This window comes from Boleophthalmus pectinirostris, unplaced genomic scaffold (assembly GCF_026225935.1).
Source record: "Boleophthalmus pectinirostris isolate CB_2022bp ecotype Guang Dong unplaced genomic scaffold, ASM2622593v1 HiC_scaffold_21, whole genome shotgun sequence".
Taxonomy (NCBI): domain Eukaryota; kingdom Metazoa; phylum Chordata; class Actinopteri; order Gobiiformes; family Gobiidae; genus Boleophthalmus; species Boleophthalmus pectinirostris.
The window spans coordinates 6,817,281-6,840,509 of record NW_026571175.1 but is presented as its reverse complement, the minus strand read 5'-3'; the positions used below and the strand labels follow the sequence as shown (position 1 = coordinate 6,840,509).

General features: G+C 38.6%; 1 protein-coding gene across 1 annotated transcript in view; it reads left to right on the top strand.

Annotated features, from left to right (window-relative positions):
* grin2da (glutamate receptor, ionotropic, N-methyl D-aspartate 2D, a) overlaps window positions 1–23,229 on the top strand; it is a 414,138-nt gene that overhangs the window by 26,384 nt on the left and 364,525 nt on the right. The window contains exon 3 of the mRNA XM_055157602.1: window positions 17,549–17,736. Within this exon, the coding sequence (XP_055013577.1) occupies window positions 17,549–17,736 (188 nt within the window). The remainder of the gene's footprint in view (window positions 1–17,548; window positions 17,737–23,229) is intronic.

Below are 23,229 nucleotides of genomic sequence, written 5' to 3'. Positions count from 1 at the left end.
CGGGTTACAACATATATCTGAAATCTTGGAACAACAGCCTGACAGCATCTTGAGCATGAAGAAACTCTGATTTAAAAAAAAAAAATATTTAAAATATGATTTCATAGTAAACTTCTGCGAGCAAATGAGGATTATATTGATATTACATACTGAAAAAAATGTGTGCCACTTTGGGAAGATCAGTAAAATGACATAAACAAGGCCCAACATTTGGTCTCGCTACATTCACATTTCATTTTATTATGATATAGAAGCTGATTTTCTAACTCAATACATCACAGTACTTCCCGTCAAGAGAATGGGACGTTTGAGCCGGTATTCGTGTCTATAAGTAGGTAGAGGACCCTCCACCAGAAAAGTTGCGCAGTGCACCTTTAAGTTTAATGCTTTGAGTTTGGATGTACGGAAGAGGAAGAGTGAATATACGGTACAGAGGTAGAACTGTGTGTGAATGTATAAATGATAAATTGTCACACACTCCTCAGCCACACTTCCTTACGTTTCTGTGATGGGGGAAGATAGAACATCCTTAATCTTACATCAAAGCAGGTTTTCACTTTTCATCTTTTCAGAATCGGAGAAAAGTAGAGTCGAACTGCACCTATGGAAGTTGAAAAATGCTCTGAAAAAATAAATGTGCACTATGCAACTTTTCTGGTGGAGTTTCTGCTTCACCTTGCTGAAATGTACTTTAATATGGCAACAAATATACTGTATCTTGCATTTATTCCATTACAGGTGTTTTTTAATTTTTTTCTTACTGTGAGTGGGCTTGCCTCTTCATAGACCTGACCTTGAACTTTGGTGTTTCTTGATTGTCTGTGCAGCGATAAATAAGAGTAAAACCATATTGTGGAGCATTTCAGACAAAGCAAGAACATGTCCACAGAGACAAGCAGGTGGTGTTCTCCAATGTTTTGTTATGCACCAATAAAAGCCACATGTATTGTTTTTAATATTTGTAAATTGTGATAAAAAGTTGTAGAATTTGTAGTCAGCAGATATAGATAATCCCTCAGTGATCATTTAAGACCAGTGTGGGTTTAATGCACTCACATGTGTCATGGCTCATAGTTAGCAACAGTGTCCAGAGTCCAAATATGGCTCATCTCAGTCATTTGGAATTCTATATTTATAAAACAGTCATCTTTTTTGCTGAAAAGTTCGTTTCTGTGGAAAATAGTCACAGATATCTGACCAGAAGAGCACGAGGTGGGGATCTTAAACTTAAAACTGCCGCAAGATAAATGTTTAGAAATTGCCAGTGCCCTACATAACAAGAGTGGGCAATTATTTTTATCTCTGCCAAGGAGGTTATGTTTTTGCCGGCGTTTGTTTGTTTGTTTGTTGTTTGTTTGTTTGTTGTTTGTTTGTTTGTTTGTCTGTTAGCAACATAACTCAAAAAGTTATGGACTGATTTTGATGAAATTTTCAGGATTTGTTGGAAATGTGAAAAGGAAGAACTGATTTCATTTTGGGGGTGATCCCGAAGAAATCCTGGATTCTGGATCACTTTGAAATTTTAGTTAACATTGTGGTAAATGGGGCCAAAAATTTTGTTTCTCAATATCTCGGTTAATTATTGACCAAACCCCATGAAATTTGACTCAGGGATGGACAATGGGATCCTCTTTCATATTCCAAAGGCTGATCCGGATCTGATCCAGAAGACTGATTTTATCGCAATTTATATAAAAAATGGGGGTAGTCCTTGGCGGAGGTCTGCGCTCTCTGAGTGCTTTTCTAGTTTTTCCCATGGGACCACATGAAAAACAGAAAATACTGTCGAGGGTCTGACCAAAATGCTTAACTCAGTTCTGCATAATATTAATTGTATTTCTTTATAAAAAAAAAAGCTGTAAATAGCATTGAGACAAGCTGGTAAGAGTTTATGTTATGACTAAGCAATGAAAAAGTGAGGTTGCCTTACAAAAATATTTATTTGAAAATCACCTCTAAAATAAAAGCCGTGTCCATGCATGAGGTAAAATGATGAAATATGTTTATTTTGTAATTCCAAATGATCTTAATCGGGCCGGTCAGAGTCAACCAAAGCCGGCCCCGGAGCTGGACAGTGCCCAGATCTGCTACAGAGCCATATCCCACTGGAATCTGCTCCTCTGCTGTGCACACACCACTGAACTTAAACATAAACTAAAAAAGACATTAACAATGCAATTACTGCAAATGACCACGAGAAAATGTTTCAAAGCTATACTCACTCTCATTTTCATTTTCTTTAATTATTAACACAGCTATTGCCCCATTACTGCACATTTTTATTCTTTTATGATTGTAAATGTAATACATTTTATTGTGTAATGAATATTTTTAAGACGACTCCAGGAAGCAGCCGTCATACGAGCAGCTAATGGGGATCCTAATAAAGCAGTAGTATAGTTTAGTTTATTTATTTAATGAGACAGGCACAGTGTGCAATATACATTAACCTTAACAAGAGAGATGCATTGTACCAGGTTGTAGTGTTAGTGCTCATTTCCACCTGTCGTCTCTGGGCAGGTTGATGTTATAGTTCATAAAATCAAACATACAAAGAGAATGTTTTTATTATGACCAGAGCATCATAACAATTCTGTATCATCAGTCACACCCGGTTCTCTCAGCACCATAAAAACAACATCCTTATCAAAATCATCATTCAATTCAGTCAGTCTAGGAAATCCCACTCTCTCCAGACACTCATCAGCCCACATTATGGGCTCAGGTTTGGTTTTGGTGAGACCTGTTTGGTGCTGTAGTTAGTACATGTGGTCAGCTCTGTTGGTAACATGTTCCACTGAGTTTCCAAATGCTGTCCTGCACAGTGGATTGAGTGGCTCGGGAGCTGGTTTCTGAGCTCAGGGAAACAAACTGTTTGAGCAGAGGAGCAGCAGTATCATGAATGATCTTATACAGCAGACAAACATTTGCAAATATTATCAGGTTTTCAAAATTTAGGCTACATTTACACATAGCTGGGTATGTTGAAACAAATATTTCCCTCCCTCCATTTTCCAAAATAACATTATGCACACAGCATTGTTTTCAACAAAGTTTCAGTTTACATCAACATCAACATAAATTCACCATCGAGCACCATCATAACTACGCCAAGCCTCTAGGCGGCACCTGGATTAGATTCAAACCTGTAGCATTTATTTCATTACAGCTTTTAAGTAAGTTCTACTCAAAAATATCTTGAAAAATGTGCTTTATTGAGTGGGCTCGCCTCTCCACAGATCTGTTAAATCCGTATTCATCTCTGGTCATGGATATGATCCATCAGCTGTGTGTGCAAATGCAAACATATAAAAAATGTTTGCACCAGAAGAAATGTGACTGCTGCTCTAAATGCTCCATCATCATCATCAGAGCGAAAGGTAAACACTGGTCGCACTTTTGGTGTGTTAGCTCCTAAAACTCTATTTATCTCACAAAGCCAAACCGTAGTTTTCCAGAATCTCCACTTTAACCTGAGTTTTTAGAAAGATTCGTTTTCAGAGGTGAATTTGCTGTTTGCGTGTAAAAGAAGGGTACAAATGAAATGAAAGGTCTCAGTTTTTAAAAATGCCTGTGTACCTGTAAATGGGGCTTTAAAATGCTGTTTCATAAGAATATGACACTGGGGGAATAGCTGACTTTTCTTGGCATGGGTCTCAAGATCTCTTTTATATAATGATTCTAGAGGATTTACAAGCCTCTGACCAACTTGTTATGCAGTAAAAAAAAAAAGTCTGGCATTATCATTGCATTTAGTTGGGCACCTGAGGTTTCAATAGTTGGTAAGTTTCTGATGTATCTGAAATTGGAAACAACAATAGACCTTGGCCCACTATTCATCCAGTCAACTCAGCAAACTTGAAGACATTTCTTGTCCAGAGTCACAACAACATTATGCAAATTTGAAAAAGCAGGAATCAAACTCTCAGCCACTAGATAAAACCACAGAGCAGAGTGGGATTACTGTTGATGATTTGTTTACATAAAATGGTTCCACATCTTCAGAGTGTGTTGGTTTTTGGTTCATTAGCCTTTATCCCAGCGTCTTCAGTGCAGTGGTCTTCTCAGCAGCACAGAACAACAGTGGTCCCATACAATAATAATGAACACACAGCTCTGGGGCTGGCTCTTGGCTCTTTCACATTTTACTGCACTTTAACAGAGTCGTGGTAAAATATGAAGCCTGCTCAGGTCCTTTTCACATTTTTTTCCCAAATGAGACGTCAACAACAAAGTGACTGATAACGCACAAGGGGAGACAAACTGGAAAGGTGGCAGTAAAAGTACATTAAGGTAACATAAAAAGCCCTATACTCACTTTTCCATGTATTTGAGCAAAATATGTCTTACCTCAGTACAGATATTTCTTTAAAGGTTGTATAGGAGATTTTCCAAGGAAAGAGATTTTTTTTTTTTTAATTTATTTATTTAATAGGGACAGTGCATATTAATGAACATCTACAACATTGCAGTGTAAATATGCCAGATTATAGCAAGACTGCTAATTTCCATCTGTAGTCCCTATAGGCAGGTAACACCACAAATTTAAACAAAGCAAAAACAAGTAACAAATCTATACTAAAAGTGTCCACAAGTCTGTTTTTTTCTTTAGCCACTCTTTTAAGTAGGACTTGAAGGTGGCAAGAGTTGAAGTTTCTCTTATTGATAGTGGCAGACTGTTCCAAAGTTTTGTGCCTCTGACTGAGACACACCTTGTCCGAATGTTGTGCGTCTGTGTGGGACGTCACAGTTCCCCCGGGCTGTGGCCCTAGTTCCCATCCCACTCACAGTCTTTACTTTAATAAAATCCTGTAATGGAGGAGGGGCAAGTCCATGCAAAACTTTATAGACAAAACATCCATATTTAAAAACCAATAAAATTATTAAAATCAAGCAAATTATACTTGTCTAAAATAGTGCAGTGGTGAAATGAGAATGGTTTCTTGTCCAATATTTTTATGGCTTTTTAAAAAAGTGATTCGATGGGTTTGAGTGTTGTGCCAGCAGCGAGTGACCATGTGGTTATGCAGTACTCTATATGGGACAGAATCATGGAGTGTAAAAACATTCGTGCCGCATATAAAGTCATAAAAGGTCTTACTTGTCTAAAATTCACTAAGTTAAAATTAACAGTTTTTGTGAGGCGCTTAATGTGTTTCTTAAATGTCAATATCGGGTCCAATGTCAGTCCCAGGGATTTAAACTCTTTGACAAGGCTGAGTTCCACGCCGTCCAGAAAGACATTGGACCGCTGTAGATCAATTGTTCTTTTTGCTGAACATCATGCAGACAGTTTTCTTTATGTTAAGTTGCAAGCATGAATTCTTGACCCACTTTTGGACATGAGTCATGGCTGATGTTAGCTTTTCTGAAGCTTCTTGTACAGCATCGTCAGCATACAGCTGGACATTGACATCTGGACACATTTTGGGAAGATCATTGATGTATAAACTAAATAGAATAGGTCCTAAAATGCTACCTTGGGGGACCCCTGTTGGACAGTGAAGGTAGGGCGATTTAAAACCAGAGAGGGAAACACATTGTTGTCTGTGGGACAAATAAGATTCAAACCAGCACAGCGCCTCTTTAGACAAACTAAAATAGGATAATTTAGATAAAAGAATCTGGTGATTTACAGTGTCAAAAGCCTTCTTGAGGTCTAGAAATACTGCTCCCACATATGTGTGTTTGTCCAGAAAACTTTTGACATTTTCAACAAAAAAACAATTTGCAGACTCTGTAGAATGGTGGCTACGAAAACCAAACTGCATTGGGTGTAAAGGTGTAGTACTTGTGGTGAGATGTTCATTTAATTGTTTGGCCACCCACCTCTCAGCAATTTTGGAGAAGGCAGGGAGGATGCTGATGGGGCGATAATTAGCCATCTCCGACTTATTACCATTTTTAAAAACTGGAGAAACCACTGCCAACTTCCATACTGATGGCACAACACTTTGTCTGAAGGACAGATTCAACAGATGTTTAACTGGTGTGATTAACGTGTGTTTGTACAATTTTAGGAAGTGTGTGTCTAGTCCATGTGTGTCTTTTGCCTTGGAGGAATTAAGAGAATTAATAATGCGGAGCACATCTCCATCAGATATTTCTTGAATTTTGAAAACTGAGTCAGTGGAGCTCATGGAGGAATATTTATGAGTTTCTATTGGTTCAAACTGCTGAGTTATTTCATGTACAGATTTAATAAAATAATTATTCATTTCGGTAGCAATAGCAAGTGGATTTTGTACAAGTGTATTGTTTATTTTAATTTCGATATTGAGATTCTCATTTTTATGTTGTTTACCAGTTAGTTTATTAATATTTTTCCAAATAACTTTTATTATTTCCTTTTGCTTCATTGATTACTTTTATGAAAAAGTTTGCCTTGGCTTTGCGTATTTTATTTGTTACTTTATTTCTAGTTACAGTGAATAAGATAAGATAAGATAATTTCTCCCATGGGAGAAATTTGTCTTGGGACAGGGGGTAACATGTTTTATCAAAAAACAGGACAACACAACACAAAGCAGCACATAAACAAACACCATAAAACAAAGTAAATATGAGACCAGTATGACCATGACCTGTCTGTCCGTTGCCAACCCAGTTTTCAATGCTTTTTTGAGCAATATGTCTCTTTCTTTCATTATTTTTATACAGTCAGTGTCTATCCATGGTAGGACATTCTTTGTTTTTTTTATTGTTTTCTCTTTCTCCTAAATGGTGCTATGATTTTGTCAAGTTTTGAGCCAAAAATGTTGCACCCATTTTCTACATTTTGATCATTTAGAATTTCACTCCAATCAGTATCTTTCAGGGCTACCTCGAGGTTTTGTATTTGATTTATAGGTATGAAATCATGACTACTTTTAGTTGTATATGAATTTTGAAATCTTGCTTTGGATAATTTTCGTGAAAACAAAATTATATTATGATCAGACATTCCTGTGATTAAATTATAGGTCTTAATAATCCTGTCAGGATAATTTGTAAACAATAGGTCTATTCTTGTTGAAGAATTTACAGTAACTCTGGTAGGCCTATCGATGATTTGTTTAAGATTGAGATGATCCATAATTTGTTTAAAGTTTTTTCTCCCTTTTTTCTCATCCCAATTGATATTAAAATCACCCATGATAATTAATTCTTTGTTTAAATCACAGTATCCCAGAAGACGTTTCATTTGGTCATAAAAGTCTATAGTTGCTGATGGCTTACGATAAATGCAAATTAATGTAAATGACATTTCAGAAGAGAGAGAAATAGTTACACAAATACATTCAAGTTGAAGATCACTTGGAAGTTCCATTTGATCACATTTGAAACTATCCTTGATATACAGTATGACACCTCCACCCCTGCCCTTACCCCTGTCTTTTCTGAAAGTTTTGTACCCAGGCATATTTATTACTGCCTCTGGGGAAGAGTGAGTGAGCCACGTTTCTGTTAGTCCCAAAAAGTCAATATTGGAATTCCCTAGCAAATGCTCAAGTTGCTCTCGTTTGGGGGCCATGCTCCGGATGTTTAAGTGACCTCCGAATATTCCACGGGGTTTACAGCTTGAATGCAGCAACTGTCCTTTTTCAAATGTCGCACTTCGCTCCTCTTCCCCTTCTCTTCTTGTTTCAGCAAGGTAAAAAAAAAAACAGACTTTCTTTTGCGGCGAACTGCCATTATAACAAACTTTGTGCAAAATGAGAGGAAGCTACAATAGGAGGGTTTCAGTCACGTGATCACGATGATGCGCGAATTTCAGGTGGAGGGCAGGAAGTGAAGACAAACACGACAAACACGACTCTGGAGAACACAGATATGGAGAAGAGTTCTTATTGTAAGGATTTAGAGCCAGTAGCAAGGCAAAAGTACAAGCAGTTAGTCGACAAATATATTGGGCGTGACCCCATCTTATTGAAAATGAGAGAATTTTCAACCGAAGTAAAAGATTTGCTGACAATCGAGGCAGAGGAGATCACGAACTATTTAACTCTTCAGACATCGTTCTACACCAGACAACAGATGAAGGCAAAGTACAAAGGTTTGGAGGCATAGAACTTTTTTTGTCAGTGGATGGGTCCTCAACCTTGGTGCAAAACGCCTAAATGATGATTATCGTTTCTTCGCCGGGAGTGTTTCTCTTATTTTATGTGTATAGACGTTATGGGAAAAAGTGCAGTGTATTGGTAGTAACTTCTATCTGAACTATTTAATGTCAACAAACGTCGTTAATGATTCATTTATGTTTAGGTAAACCACAAAAAACAAATTAGCTTTGTAACAAACCTTTGACGAAGTGGTCACTGCAGACACGAGCATTAGCGAATTCTGCTCCTCCCGACCGCAAAAACAGGTTTGTAATCCACACTTTTTTTTGTTCTTGTTTTTCATTTTTCCCTTTGTGGGCGACTATATTGGGGCGACTTTTCTACTCTAAAAAAATCGCTTTTCCTTCTCTCGGTTAGAACAATTGGCACAGCAGTAAACTACACAAAACATCGGCATTTTCCTCCAGTCAGTTCACTTCCTGCCCTCCATCTGATTTTGCTGACAAACGTAGCCTTGTGACGTCACGTGAAACCCACCTATTTGAAAAAGAAGCTAAGAACTTCTGTGTTGGTTGAGTAAACAGAATCATTGCGTGAGAGGCGAATGTAAATGTAATCCTTGCGCATCAGCAAGTCCGTGACACTAGAAACAAAGAGAGTCTGATTGACAACCCAGCAGCCAATACGTAAAGAAGTAGCCTTGTTATCTATTGGCTGATATTTATCTGCCCTCACCACGTCCACAGTTGATGGATTTTCTTTTTTTTTTTTTGTCGTCATAATTACAAGGCCGCTGCATCTCTATAATTCTATTTTAATCTTTCATCGACAATTTGAAACAAACAAAAAAATCCTCCATACAACCAGCTCATGATTTATGACATATTTTAATGCCAGATAATCAGGAAGTGTTGTGTTAGAATACTAGTTTTTGTGTGTAAAATCCCTCAGTCGTCCCTCAAGACAGGATTAGGGGTCCGGTCCTTGGTCTTGTGGTCATTGGTCAGATAGGTCCAGAGGCTCCATCCTCCATGTCCTGGTTTCAGAAGGGGGCATGCGAGACCACAGTGGATTGGGTCCGAGCGGTTCCGTGCTGTCGCTTGCGTGTCGGTTCTGTGCAAGTAAAGCGAGAAAGTGCTGTGGACTTGGTGTCTGGGAGGGCTGTTCCGGGCCGAAACACCTAACATCACTCCCCGCTCCAGCTTCTCTGAGCCCAGACAGAACCAGAGCTGCTCAGGACTCTGGTTTGAATCTAGTCCGACTGTAGCGTTTCTCACACGAGGCTAAATGCAGATCATTTTCTAAGTTGAATCAGTTGAATAGGGCCTTGTCAGTTTGTGGCATCCACTGTGGTGTCTTTTTCTTTTTTCTTTTTTCTGTCTGTATCGCTCAACATTTCGGAGAAGGAGACCCCCCAAATATTGACAGGTGTTTGGCACACTGATGGCAGCTCCACTTGCCTCATCTGTCAGCTTCAACCGGGATCCGATACAACTGAACCCGTGTGTGTTTATCTCTCTGCTCATCACAGCTCTGTGCACAACACTTTCCGGCATGTGTTTTAATGCGAAAATTAAAGGAACGACTCAAAAATGTGAATGTTACAATGGCGATCTATTGTATATATATCCGGAAGTGGATCAGGGCAAGGCCGTGACGTCAAACGCAGGGTCTCTATACCTATTGTTTTCTTTGCTTGTTTTGATTTAACTAAACAAGTCGATGTGTTAGTTTCAGAGTAGTTTCATTGTAGTTAGCTCCTCCCTTCAGGCAGATATAAGGAAGTATCCACCAGTGTCTGACCAGAACTGAAGAAGCAGTTTGGATGAACTGTGAAACAAATGTATTCGACCAAATAAACTTTGTCCAGTTGACAAACTGAATTTCTTCTTTTGAAATGCTAATTGTTGTTAGTTTTACTGTGTGTGCAAAAGTCCATTCTGGCCTCTGAAAGTTCTCAAAAGTGCTTGTAAACTCATTAGTGTGAATAATGACAATAATATAATACTGTGCAGCCACTGTGTTGTTGAACTTCACCCTTCATTAGAATCATTTGGATGATTTCAGTCCTGGAATTGTCAAACACTACTGAACTAATGGTGCTGATAGTACTCAATATAAATCCATGTATCATTCGTTCATTCGTTTTTCAATATAAAATCAAGAATAAAAAAATTAAAAAACAACAGTTTTCTTCATTATTTGTCTCCAAAACCAAAATGAAAAAAACGGATAAAGATTTGTTTTTTCAGTTTTCGATTTTGTGTTTCAAGAAAAAATGGAAAAAACGGATAACGATCGTTTCCGGTTTACGTGACTTCTGGGACTGCAGTGCCGGACTTTTGCCACACACACGGACTGATCCAGGACTGATCCAGGACTGATCCAGGTCCCGGAACAGAGCGGGACCAGAGCAGTACCAGAGCGGACTCCAAGCTTTGACTCCGAGCCTCCGCAGGGTCTGAGCCTCAGCTTCAAGCTCCGGTCCTGCCGTGGGCTCTGAGCCTCCAGTCTGGTCCCAGTCTGGTCCCGGCCTGGTCTCGGTCTCAGTCCCGGTCTCAGTCTCAGTCTGGTCCCGATCTGGTCCTGGTTTGGTCTTGGTCTAAGCCTCGCTCTGGTCCCGGTCTCAGTCCCGATCTCAGTCCAAGGTCTCAGTCCCAGTCTGGTCCCGGTCTGGTCCCGGTCTGGTCCCGGTCTGGTCCCGGTCTGGTCCCAGTCTGGTCCCGGTCTGATCTCGGGTCAAACGGTCGTTATCCATTTTTTCCATTTTTCATTTAAACACAAAATCGAAAACAGACAAAACAAATCATTATCTGTTTTTCATTTTGATTTTGGAGACAAATAATGAAGAAAACAGTTGTTTTTTCATTTTCTTATTTTTGGTTTTATATTGAAAAATGAATGAACAAATGATACACGGATTAATAATGATAGCTGTTCACTTGAAAACTACCACTTCATGACATCACAAGATGGAACAGAGCATTTTGAACTTTGGAAATGTAAACAGTCTAATAATAAAGTGTTACTCAAACGTGTGAATGAAACGAAACGTAACTCCGGGTCTGTTTTTGATGAGGAAACATTATAACATGAGTAAAAGCTCATGAGTCCATTTTGTGTAATATAAGACCTTTAAATCACAAGGCAGTAGACTGTGTAATGACAGACTGTATTCTAAAGAGCAGAGGAGCAGAGGGTGAAAGTTGGAGACAGACCAGCTCCATATGCAAAGACGCTTAAATGTCCCGTGATGATTGACAGGAGAGAGTAGCGTTAGCGTCATCGCCACGGTGACGGCTGTGCTGTGGGCTGTCAGCTGAGTGGTGGGATGAGGGCGACATGTTTGGGACCGCTGTGACGCTCGGAGGAAGGGAGGCGGAGCAGAGGCAGTGTGCACACGGCACTCCTGCTGTTAGCAGTGAGGGGGGCACAATCTGGGACTTATTTAGCACAAGACTGAGATCACAGAAAGGACTGTTCAAGTGGGTGGAACGGATCCACTGATGGTGTATTTATGCAGGCTGATGTCTCACAAACAGCTTTTTTTATATTATGATTATTACACTCATGGGGCAACAATAAAGTTAATCTGTGATGAAAATGTTACATAGTGCACCTTTAATTTGGCTGGTGGTGATAACATTATCCAGGTAGGTTCACTGCAAATTTCTCTGATCTCATATATCAGGTTATTCATCTTGTTTTCAGATTTATTATCTACTTATTAGTTCTGAGACTGTTCATTCTAGTCTAGACGTTGTTCATTTTAAGATAATTTATCAAATAAAATGATCTTGCTGCTTGGACACATAATTTCACTACTTTCAAGTCATTTTCTGATGGATTTTATATTGAAAAATATATTTTTGCAGTGTTTCATAACGGTCCATGGGTGTATACTACTAATAGTCTAGGACTCTAGGTGCACTAAGGGAGTGTGACATCATCCATAGTGTTTGGCTCCAGTCAAATGAAGCTCATGATGGTAGCAGTCATAGAGGTGAATTTAAAACTCCATACTGGGAAGAGCGATTTATTTCACAGAGGAAATAGTGAAATAAAAACATCAGGGTCATGTAGAGCTTGTTAATATGAACATTTTAATTACCAAAATGTTACAGAGAGAGCTGCGACAATATTCTAATGTAAGTCAATGGGAGCCAGAGTCAGAAGGAGCCAGAAGCCTCCCCATGTCACTTCCTGTTTGGAACATGGCACCTAGCAGTAATTAGCTATGTCCATTTATCTATGTCATGTAAAGTCATGGAAACTGAAAGTGTAATTTTCCAGGCCTGGAAAAGTCATGGAATTTTAGTATCTCTTTCATGCAACTACAGTGTTCTGTTAAGTTCTCATTAGACTATGATGATTATTTCTGAACGTCTGCGCCTTTTGTTTAAAAGAGACAACAATAAATGCACTGACAGGATTTTGAATGTTAAAAACTAGAATATCAAACCATAAGGCAGCCTTTCTCAAACTTTTTTTCTGGGGATCCATATTTTAAAAGTCAAAAACCTTCTCAATCCAAGTCAATAGACATTATTCATAAATCACAAAATAAAGTTGGAGTTGACCATTACTGAACATTAATGAGGATATTTTATTGTTGACTGAGTGATCGATTAGTATTACTCAAGTTTTAAACAATGAAAAACAGTCACTGAAGCAGCAATAAAAGGATCCATAAGTCGCCCGTTTGGACATTAAATGTGGCCCATTTCTTTTTCTTTTCAAAATTCAATTGAACCAGCAACACTGAAACAAAATACTCAATAAAACAATTACAAAACAATAAGAAATTATACAAAACATGTCTTAACATTTCAACATGTGTCAGAATTGCATATTGCAGACCCAAAAAAATCTCTTGTGACCCACCTGAGGGTCGCAACCCATTCTTTGTGAAACAATGCCATAAGGTGAGTCAAAAGGGTTAACATTGCATGTTTAGCCCTAAAAGTATGCTCAGTTCTACAAATGTAGGTGCCGTAAAGTCAAGAAAAAGTCATGGAAAAGTTTTGAAATTCTGTCTTTGAAAGAGTGGGAATACTGGATACAGCTCAAGATCATTCTAAAGTGATTCATGAAAGGTTCATTTCTGTCCTGTGAATGTGACTTTTTTAGTATCAATACCTGTTGGTTTCGATTGTAGTTTTAGTATCAATTAGTGCCTGATTTTTGATACTTTTGACAACCATACTATTTATTCAAAATGTTTAATAGTTTTTACTTGAGAAATGCTTTACTGAGTCAATTCAAATGCAAAACGAGTCACTCATTATACGATATGTAGCATCTTTTTGTTTTGTTGTAATTTATTTTGCGAGATTGTTGCTGCAAATATTTCTTGTTCTTGCCATAAGTAATCACCCTCATAATCAAGTGCCAATACAGCACAGCCTCATGCATAATGCAGACTGTGAACAAGGAATTTGAGTGATTCTGTATTTTGCTGTTCACAAACGTGTAGTCCCATTATTCTCATGCACCTACTTCACATATCATCTTATTTACAGCATGTTTCACCATGTCCTGTCACAAATTCAATCATATGTTAAGTTATTGAGTTACAGGCATTTTTATTGTTCAAATTACCTGAAAAAAAAAAACTTACCTTGAACCATAGGCGTTCCAGATTGGAAGTGAGCATGGGCACACAAATGTTTGTATTAATCCGCTCTACACGAACCTGCTGTTTTTATTTCACTATTTTGTCCATAAAACAACACATAAACATTAATAACAGATGAAACACGGGTCATTTCCGCTAGCATCAGCAACAGTTTTGATTGACAAGTCAAAGATGTTAATTTTGTCATCTTATATACTTTAACTTCTGGGGTTCTTTTTAAGACAATACAGTAAAGTATATTTACCTTGTTGACATGTTTCGGCTGCTGCTGCAAGACTTCAGAACTGTCACTAGTGTTGGTTTTGACAACTTCAAACTCTGGATCTGGGAGGCCACTGAAAATCAGGAAACGATACACGGACACCATTAACCGTGATGACGGAGCATTCCTCCTTTCACACACCCACAATTTATCGTGGCCAGAAAAGTTATTGAGCTTTTAAAAGTTATTGTATGATTACCGTATTTTCCAGGCTATTAGGCGCTCTGGATTATAAGGCACACTGTCATTGGTCTTTTTTTAAACTTTTTTCACAAATAAAACCCACTCGACTTTAAAACGAAACACAACAGTTGGATTGGTCAGTTGAACTTTGTTTGGTGCTTTCACAGTGACTCTGGGCTTTGTTCAGTTGTGGCGTGTAGGGAGGGTGCTGTCTGGGACCGCTGGATTGTCGGCGTGTTCACGGTGACTCAGTTGTGTCTAGAAGTGGCACATTGCACTCGCTTTTTCAGTTCGTTCCTCTGTTCCGTTCCTCGTCGGCGTGGAGTGATGAGTGTGTCTGTGGGTGTGTTTTCACTGTGCGGTCGCTGTCTGCTCCGTGTGTGTTTGCGTGCGCTGTGGGTGGTGCGGCTTTGTAGTTTACTGAAGTCGTGCTGGGACACCCCAGTGCATTCGTGTATAGGGTGCTCTGGATTGTGGCGCGCAATCATTTTTGGTTGGGGTTGGAGGCTTAAAGGTTGTATAGAGGATTTTTTAAGGGAAGTGAAATACGGCGACAGTCCTTTTTCAAATGTTGTGCCTGCGTGACACCACCTTCCTCCTCCACAGCTCCCTCAGTAGAAACATCTCCTCCCGCCTCTTTACTCGAGAAATCACGCTTGTTTACATCCAGAATTACTGTTAAAGTGACCTGTCTAGAAATAATTTAGTAACCGACGCATCAGTTTTTAGACCCTTTGTCTCTCTAGAAGGAATCTCCAAGAATCACCTCAGTTTGTCTTCGCTCCTTTTCCCCTTCTCTTCTTCTTTCAGCGAATTCAAAAACGGACTTTCTTTTGCTGCGAACAGGTCGTGGATTCTCGTCCGCCATCGCAACAAAGTTTGTGCAAACTGCGAGGAAGCGACAGTTTGAAAAAGCCTCTAAGAATCACTGCATAAACCTTGTAATCCCCGAGCGCCGGCGAGTCAGTTACATTAGAAACGTAAGGAGCTTGATTGACAACCTAACAGCCAATAGATAAAGAGGGAGCCTCATTGTCTATTGGCTGATGTTTATCTGGCTTCACTACGTCAGCAGTTGATAGATTTTCATTTTCTTTGGTCATCATAATTACAAAGCTGCTGCATCTCTGTATTGGTATTTTAAACTTTCATTGACAATTTGAAACTGAAAAAAAAATAAAAAGTCCATACAACCTTTAAGAGCGCGTCTAATAGCTTGGAAAATGTGGTAATTGATTTATTGATTATCATTACAGGCCTACGACACACTCCCTTAGTCGACTTCTTTATACAGTCTACGCTGTGAGCGGACTTGCCTCTCCACAGATCTGACCTGTACATTGGCCTGGTGGACTGCTGTCAGACAAAGCAATAACATCTCCATGGAAACAAGCAGGTGTAAAACTCTCCACCAAGTTACACTGCGATTGCCTATAATACAGAATACACACTTAGTTACTTTAATACTTTACAAAGTATACACCAGTATGATTGGCAGGTGTATTAGCCAATCAGGGACATGCATGGTCCAACTGTATCAAAACAAATACGGCTGCTTATGAGGAAAAAAGAAAGGGGAAAATATCACAAGGGACTGAAAACGTCACGGATTTCTGCAGAATCAATGAGCGAAGCACAAAACTGTTAATGTGAGGTGTGAGAAAAGTAATTTGTCCAGAATGATAGATGACCGGTGAGCTCGTTCGTTTCAAATGTGTCTGATTGGATCTGATTGGAGAGCTGAGTTTGAGCCTGGCTGGAGGTGTGACAGAGTGAGTGACGAGCGGACACAAACCCAGTCCCATAATGCCCTCGTTATCAGCATCGCTATCTAAATGAGACAGATTCAAGTAGTGTTTCATTCCCACTCCCATCAGAACACCTGTCTCTGCACTGAAGGCTCTGTTGTCTTTAAAGCAGACCTATTATTCGGAATTGACTTTTTAGAGCTTTCGCCGATGTTATAGTTGTCTCCTCTTCTCATTTATCCTGTGAAGTTGCATTTGGAGTGATCCTTGCACGTCTGACAGTCTTTAATCGCTTATTTTCAAGACACCATTTTGCCGATTTGCCCGTTTTCACTACCCTCAGTACACACCCACGGCTCTGTACTAACTTCATTCTCAAGTTTTATTTTCTTAATCGGTGCTCTAAGTAGTATTCAGCAGTGCCACGTAGTTATTTTGGTACAAATGACAACAAATCAGCAGACGTCAGCTCCCACTGGGCACCACAGTATATGGACTTTCCTTTTATTAACTTGTTGTAAATGAATATCGCGATTTAAAATGTGCAAATAATGCTGCATTCGTTTATCCATCTGTCTTCCACACGGATATGATGTCACGTCCACACTTTTCCACAACGTTTTATTATGTTTTTTATGTTTCGTGTGTCTGACTTGGAGAATAAAGCAGTAACCGGATAGCTGTTGTTGCTTTAGGATTGACCGAGTACCAGATGCTCCAAAATAAGTATGTGCTTCAATTACACAACCTCGAGGAATAATTCAGTATAAATAGTATAATTCAGTATATTAGTGAAGTGAAAGTGTTGGTGTCGCGCGATTGTAGATCATTTTGGCACTTTAACTGGTAGGAAATGGGCTGAAAACATGGGAAACACCGACTACCATCCCCATATGCAGTAATACAGACACAGTAAGGTATTGCAGTAGTACTACCATACCATAGGCAGTAATACAGATGCAGTAAGAGGCAGTATTGCAGTAGTACTACCATACCATAGGCAGTGATACAGATGCAGTAAGGTATTGCAGTAGTACTACCATCCCCATATGAAGTAATACAGACGCAGTAAGGTATTGCAGTAGTACTACCATACCATAGGCAGTGATACAGATGCAGTAAGGTATTGCAGTAGTACTACCATACCATAGGCAGTGATACAGACGCAGTAAGGTATTGCAGTAGTACTACCATACCATAGGCAGTGATACAGATGCAGTAAGGTATTGCAGTAGTACTACATACCATAGGCAGTGATACAGACGCAGTAAGGTATTGCAGTAATACGAGTGACTGAAATTGTCATTTAAACCACCAAAGTGTCCAAACACAATGAAAACACTTCATACAGCAAGTGACACTGGGCACACCCATCGTGGATTCTATCTCAGAAACCTGGCTTGGTCTCCTCTAAGTCCTTCCGAGTTCCGAACTGCATCGTCCCAGTTAAAGGGGTGTATCAGTGCGTGTTGATATTCAATGTCCTCAGACCTCCAAGTTGGATGGATAATCAAACACACCGTTATAACATAATATATAGCAGGTTCAAGTCCAATATGTGTTCTTTAATTTAGTTTGTAGTGCCACGAGCCATTTCAATGCTTATCTCTCTAATGTTAGTGTTGTCATGGATACAGATATCTAACCTCTCTCTCTCTCTTCTGTGTGTGTGCAGGTGCGTCTGCTGTACTGCTCGCTGGAGGAGGCGGAGCTTATCTTCAAGGCGGCGTGGGCGGCGGGGCAGGCGGGGCCCAGTTACATGTGGTTCGCAGTGGGACCGGCCCTGTCCGGCCTGGGGCTGGAGGGACTGCCCAAGGCTCTGTTCGCCATCAGACCGCAGGGATGGAGGGATGAACCACGGAGGTATGGATCATGTGCTGCTGTATACATATGCACAAGGAACAATGAATCATGTAGAACAACAAAATAAGTTCACCATTAAATATTAAACATACTTTATCTGATATTTGTATAATTTATATCATTATGGTTATCTATTATTAAATGTGTACTCAATTTTGTTACTTACAAGTACAGATACAAAGTAGAAAAGTACTAAAATAAAACTATCACCTGAGAAAAACTACTTAAGCAAAACTGTTAAAGTACATGTTACATGTACTTAAAGAGTAAAAAGTGAAAGTATTTAACAGAGATTTTTAGAACAATTTAAGGAAATGTAGTGATTTTGGTCAAGAATTTGGCTGATTTTAGTGATTCAATTGATTTCTTATTTTTTCTAGCCATTTTTGTGTTATTTGGTTTGCTCAAATTTGGGACGTTAACTCAAATTAAATGTCCTAAATAACATCACATCCACTCTAGTTCGTATTTGGTCATTTTCGTTGTGGATGCAGTGTTCGTTCACACTAATCTGATAGAAAACGGCTCCAGAGACGGAACGATCTGGTGCTGCCAGCTCCCACGAAGTCATCTGAGTACAGATCTGATCCAGCACTGTGTGGACGCCTGAAAACTCTGATACACTGACGTAGGAACTCTAGTTGCGTCCTTATTGGACCATGTCACTGTGACTTGCACCTTCCTGATTCGCTGGGTTTGTGACATCGGTCATGTGACACTATTGCGGAAAACAGTTTAAACAAATGGGAAACAGCGTAGCTAAAACTACTTGCACAGAACAGACTCACCATTAGCAGAACAACCCTCTGTCACAGAAAGAACACAAATATTCCAATGAGTCGTGTCCTTTTTAAATCTGATAGACGCTGACCACACACAAGGAGCGAGCTGTTTTTTCAGCACTTAGTTTATTTGAATTAACCATGTGGTTTTAAGTGTCATTTGTGTAAAGCATAAACAAATATGCTCAAAGTTGTGTGGATAGGGAAGGCTTGCAGACACAGAAACGACGTGTCTGGACACAAATAGTTTCTGATAACAGTGATACGGTGATTCGTTTCAGTGTAAACATAACCTAAATCTCAGCCATTTCAGCAGCTTTTACACCTTAAAGAAAAGCACTTTTTACTTTTCAGTCTAGATCTAAAATGTAGTGGAGTATGAAGCACAGATATCTGCTCTCAAATGTAGTGAAGTAAAAGGAAAAAGTATCCACTGTAAAACGTACAGATACCTAAAATTTGTACTGAAGAATTGTATTTTTATGTTTGCACTTCATTACCTTCTACCACTGACTGTTTTACTGTCAGATAATCAGGAAGTGCGCCTTAGCATGCACATTTTTGTTGTGAAAAGCTCTTATAAACCCATCACAGTGAAGAATTAGGACACTCTGAATACATAAGGTAAGTGAGGAACAACTTTAGACCACTGCAAACCTTTTAAAATTCTAGTTCTGTTTTTCATGTTTTTTTAAGAAAGTAAAAATGATGTACCGCACTTTTAACATTTCTATTCTTATAATTAAATACATAAACCTTCATACGCCTCAAGTTATTGGCCTTACATTATTTCAGTGAGTAATGTGTGAGTATAGAAATAAAAAACATTTCTTCATATATAATTTAGTTTCGTATGGGGATTACATGAAGACTCTGCTCGTTTTAAATATGAAGTTTTATTTTCGCTGCGGCTTTCTACTGTGTATAATTTGTCTTAATGCCCAAAGTACACATACATTATAGCAGGATTTATAGCGCAATTGTGCAAGATTACTGCATTTAAATTTGGCACATTTCACTTTTATGTATTTCGTTTTAAAAAGCATTTGGAGACTTTTAAATGCCTCCAAACTCCTATATTATGGTTTTAAATATTCATAAGCGAGGGTGAGTACATAAACTTTTTCTTTTATTGTTTTTTCTTTACACTTACGGGAGAGATCCAGGCCTTTTTAGATTGAATTTTATCCTTTTTAATTTTTAGAAAAACCAGCCCTGTGCGACGGTGCAAAAATGACGTGAAAGACTCTTGTGAGCTTTAACCTGCTTGTTTCTATGTCTCTGCTTGGAATGTTCCACAGTGTGACATTAAACAGCTCTATTTATTCAATTACAGGTGATTTTATATCTTGTCACGACGTGGTACTTGTCAAGTTAACAGCTCCTTTTACCTTTAGTTCAGTAAAGATTGGCAATTCCAGGGCTGAAATGATCAAAATGAGTCTAGTGAAGATGTGTGTAGTTTAAAAACACAGTGGTGCACTTCCTGTATTACTACATGACATCATAAGGTGGAACAGAGTGTTTTCTGTTTAAGAGAAAAACTCATGCTATATATGCAGGGTTTGTGTGTTCATTCAAAATGTGTGAATGAAACAAAACACAACTCCAGCAAACTGTGACCAGTGTTGAGGAGTAACAGATTACATGTACTGAAGTTTATGTAATCAGAGTACAAATTATGAGTAACTGTATTTGGTTACAGTTACAGTTTCAGTGAGTGGTAATTGGATTACAGTTACTTTGTTCAAATAAATGGATTACAGGGTGGTATTTTCCTGTTTCACATTTTGGGCTATATCCTTTTTTTTTTTTTTTTTTTTTTTTTTTTTTTTTTTTTCGGTAATTCCACTCATTGCCAGACACTAAACCAGGTCTAAACCCAGGTCCAAACCAGGTCTAAAACCAGGTCTAAACTAGGTCTAAACCAGGACTAAACCAGGTCTAAACCAGGACTAAAACCAGGTCTAAAACCAGATCTAAACCAGGTCTAAACTAGGTCTAAAACCAGGTCTAAACTAGGTCTATACCAGGACTAAACCAGGTCTAAACCAGGTCTAAACTAGGTCCAAACCAGGTCTAAACCAGGTCTAAACTAGGTCTAAACCAGAACTAAACCAGGACTAAACCATGCTGCACGGACCATGTCTCCTCTTCTTCTATCAATAATATTTTTAATACGGTTAAATAAAGTCTGGGCTTTTTATTGTCTTTTAGCAGACAAAACATATCCAAGATATCCTAGTCTTTGCTTCTCTACAGCAAATCAAGTAATCCAAAGTATTCAGATTACATTACTCACTTTAAGTAATTTAAAAGATTACGTTACAAACTACATTTTGGGGTATGTAATCTGTAATCTGCAAGGGAATACATTTTAAAAGTCACCTTACTAAAACTGACTGTAACATACTGTAGATCAGAAAATAGTGTAATATGGGCCCTTTAACTGTAGGGATTATTAAACTCTAGATTTAAACGTGCATGTTAAATTCAGCCATATAGATTTGACATTATCCAGGTTAAATGTGAATGATGAATGCATTTATTAGAGACAACATGTAGCTAAGACTAACTTACTAAACCAGCATTCCTTTAAGTCTCCAAATCTGCATGTCACTCTCCTCACACTTCGGTATACTGGATATGTATCTGTACTTTTTACTCCAGAAGAAATCTATCACTTTTTAGTGTCATTTGTTTTATATTGGTTTTAATATGTCAGAGTGAGTAGTTAGTGTTTATCTATAGCAGGAATCACCAAACTTTTTTTTCTCTGGGGGTCACATTATGGCTCCTGACTGTGACGGGGGCCGGGGTCGGGTCAGTCGTATAACAGAAATGTATGACCCTGACGACGCAGATTATATTCTTTGAAAACCACCACACTTTCTTTACATATCAGACAAACTGCATGCTCCTCACACTGAACAAAAAAAGTAATTGGTTGTCCACTGTTCTTTGAAAACTCAGCGCTCTCAAAGCTCTGACAAATTTTCATACTTTGTACTCGCCATTTTGCTGTTCTTAACTGCACTACAAAACTCACGCGTGTGTTGACTGTCACTGTTTAATCTCGAGCTTGTCAGGTGATGAAAATTCGACAACAAATTTGGCGGCAAATGTAAATATGCCATATAATTAGTTAGTAGTTAGTTAGGCTGCGTTCAGACTGCAGCCTGAAGTGACCCAAATCTGATTTTTTGGCTTCTATGTGACCTGTATCTGATCTTTTAATGACAGTCTGAACGACACAGATCCGATTTTTTCAAATGTGACCCAGGCCACTTGGATATGTGCTCCTAAAACCGACACATATCTGATCTTTTGACATGCGACTTCAGTCTGAACGGCCAAAGTGCATTCATCCACCTACACGTTATCAACAAGCCACAAACGTCACTATTCTGCACTATTCGTCACAAGTAGGCGAAAATTGTTAATGAACTCCGTGTCAATGAAGTGAAGCACATCACCACTCACCACTCTTGGCTACGTCTCCACATCCACACGTTCCTTTCAACGGACGTCGCTGCCGCTGCCCCACAAAACACCACGACCAAAACCTCGTCCTTCTCCTTCTCAATCTCCTCCTTAAAAAAGTTGTTCATGTTTTGGCTCCGGTACGAGAGGAACTTTAAAATCTCCAGGTGCTCAATGCTCGCGTCCATGTTTGGACAACTTCCATAAACACAGAGCACGCTCGCTGCGGTTGACGTCGGCGTGTCTCCAGTGTGCATACGGGACACTTTTGGGCTGTTTAATGTTCACACTGGAGTCACATACAAGTTACATTTAATTGGAAATGTGAACGACCTCGCAAAAACATCAGATTTCACAAAAATATCGGAATTCAGCGTTAAGCCCTGCAGTCTGAACGTAGCCTCAGTTAGTTTGATGAGCCCTGATCTATAGCAAGAGGGTCTCCAGTTCAAACCAACGGAGCGCATACTGTTGTGTTTTATAGGCAAGGCACACCTGTAGGAAGTTCATCCAGCATAAAAAAAAAAAAAAAGAGAGAGAGAGAGAGAGAGAGAGAGAGAGTAAAATGCCACACTTCAAAGAGGTTCATTTGTTCTTCCAATATTATATCCACATACAGGTTCTTTTTCTGGTCTGTCAAAAAGCCTTTACTTCACTGTTTGTTATCAGACCACAGGGGTGGAGGAATTTGGATGAAAAGCCATTCTGCGGAACATTCTAATCAAAACAGAATGGAGAGTAAGAGATGGAACCTCTACATTAAAAAAGTTACATAGTGCAACTTCATTTATTTATGTATTTATCTATTTATTTATTTTTTGGTAAATATATAATAGAGTAATGCATTTTAATTTGATAAAATATATTCTGCTGGAATTAGTGTGGTTGGAAACATAGCAAAGGAAAATAAAATAAAATAAAGTAAAATTAAATACATTTAAATAAAATTAAATAAAGTGAATTGAAATAGAATAAAACAAAATAAAGTCAAATTTAATAAAAATAAATTATATTAAATAGAATTCAATAAAATTAGTTAAAGTATGTTTTTACACTCTATAGTTATATTCATTATCATTTACGAGGTTGCTACTATGTTTTTAACAATATCAAACATTATAACACATGCCTTCTCTCTGTTATTTTTGCTATAGTCGCCCTTTTCAAATATCTGGTTTTATAAAGAATTTTTGATCTATCTTCGTCCATATCCAATCCTAAAGTTCAA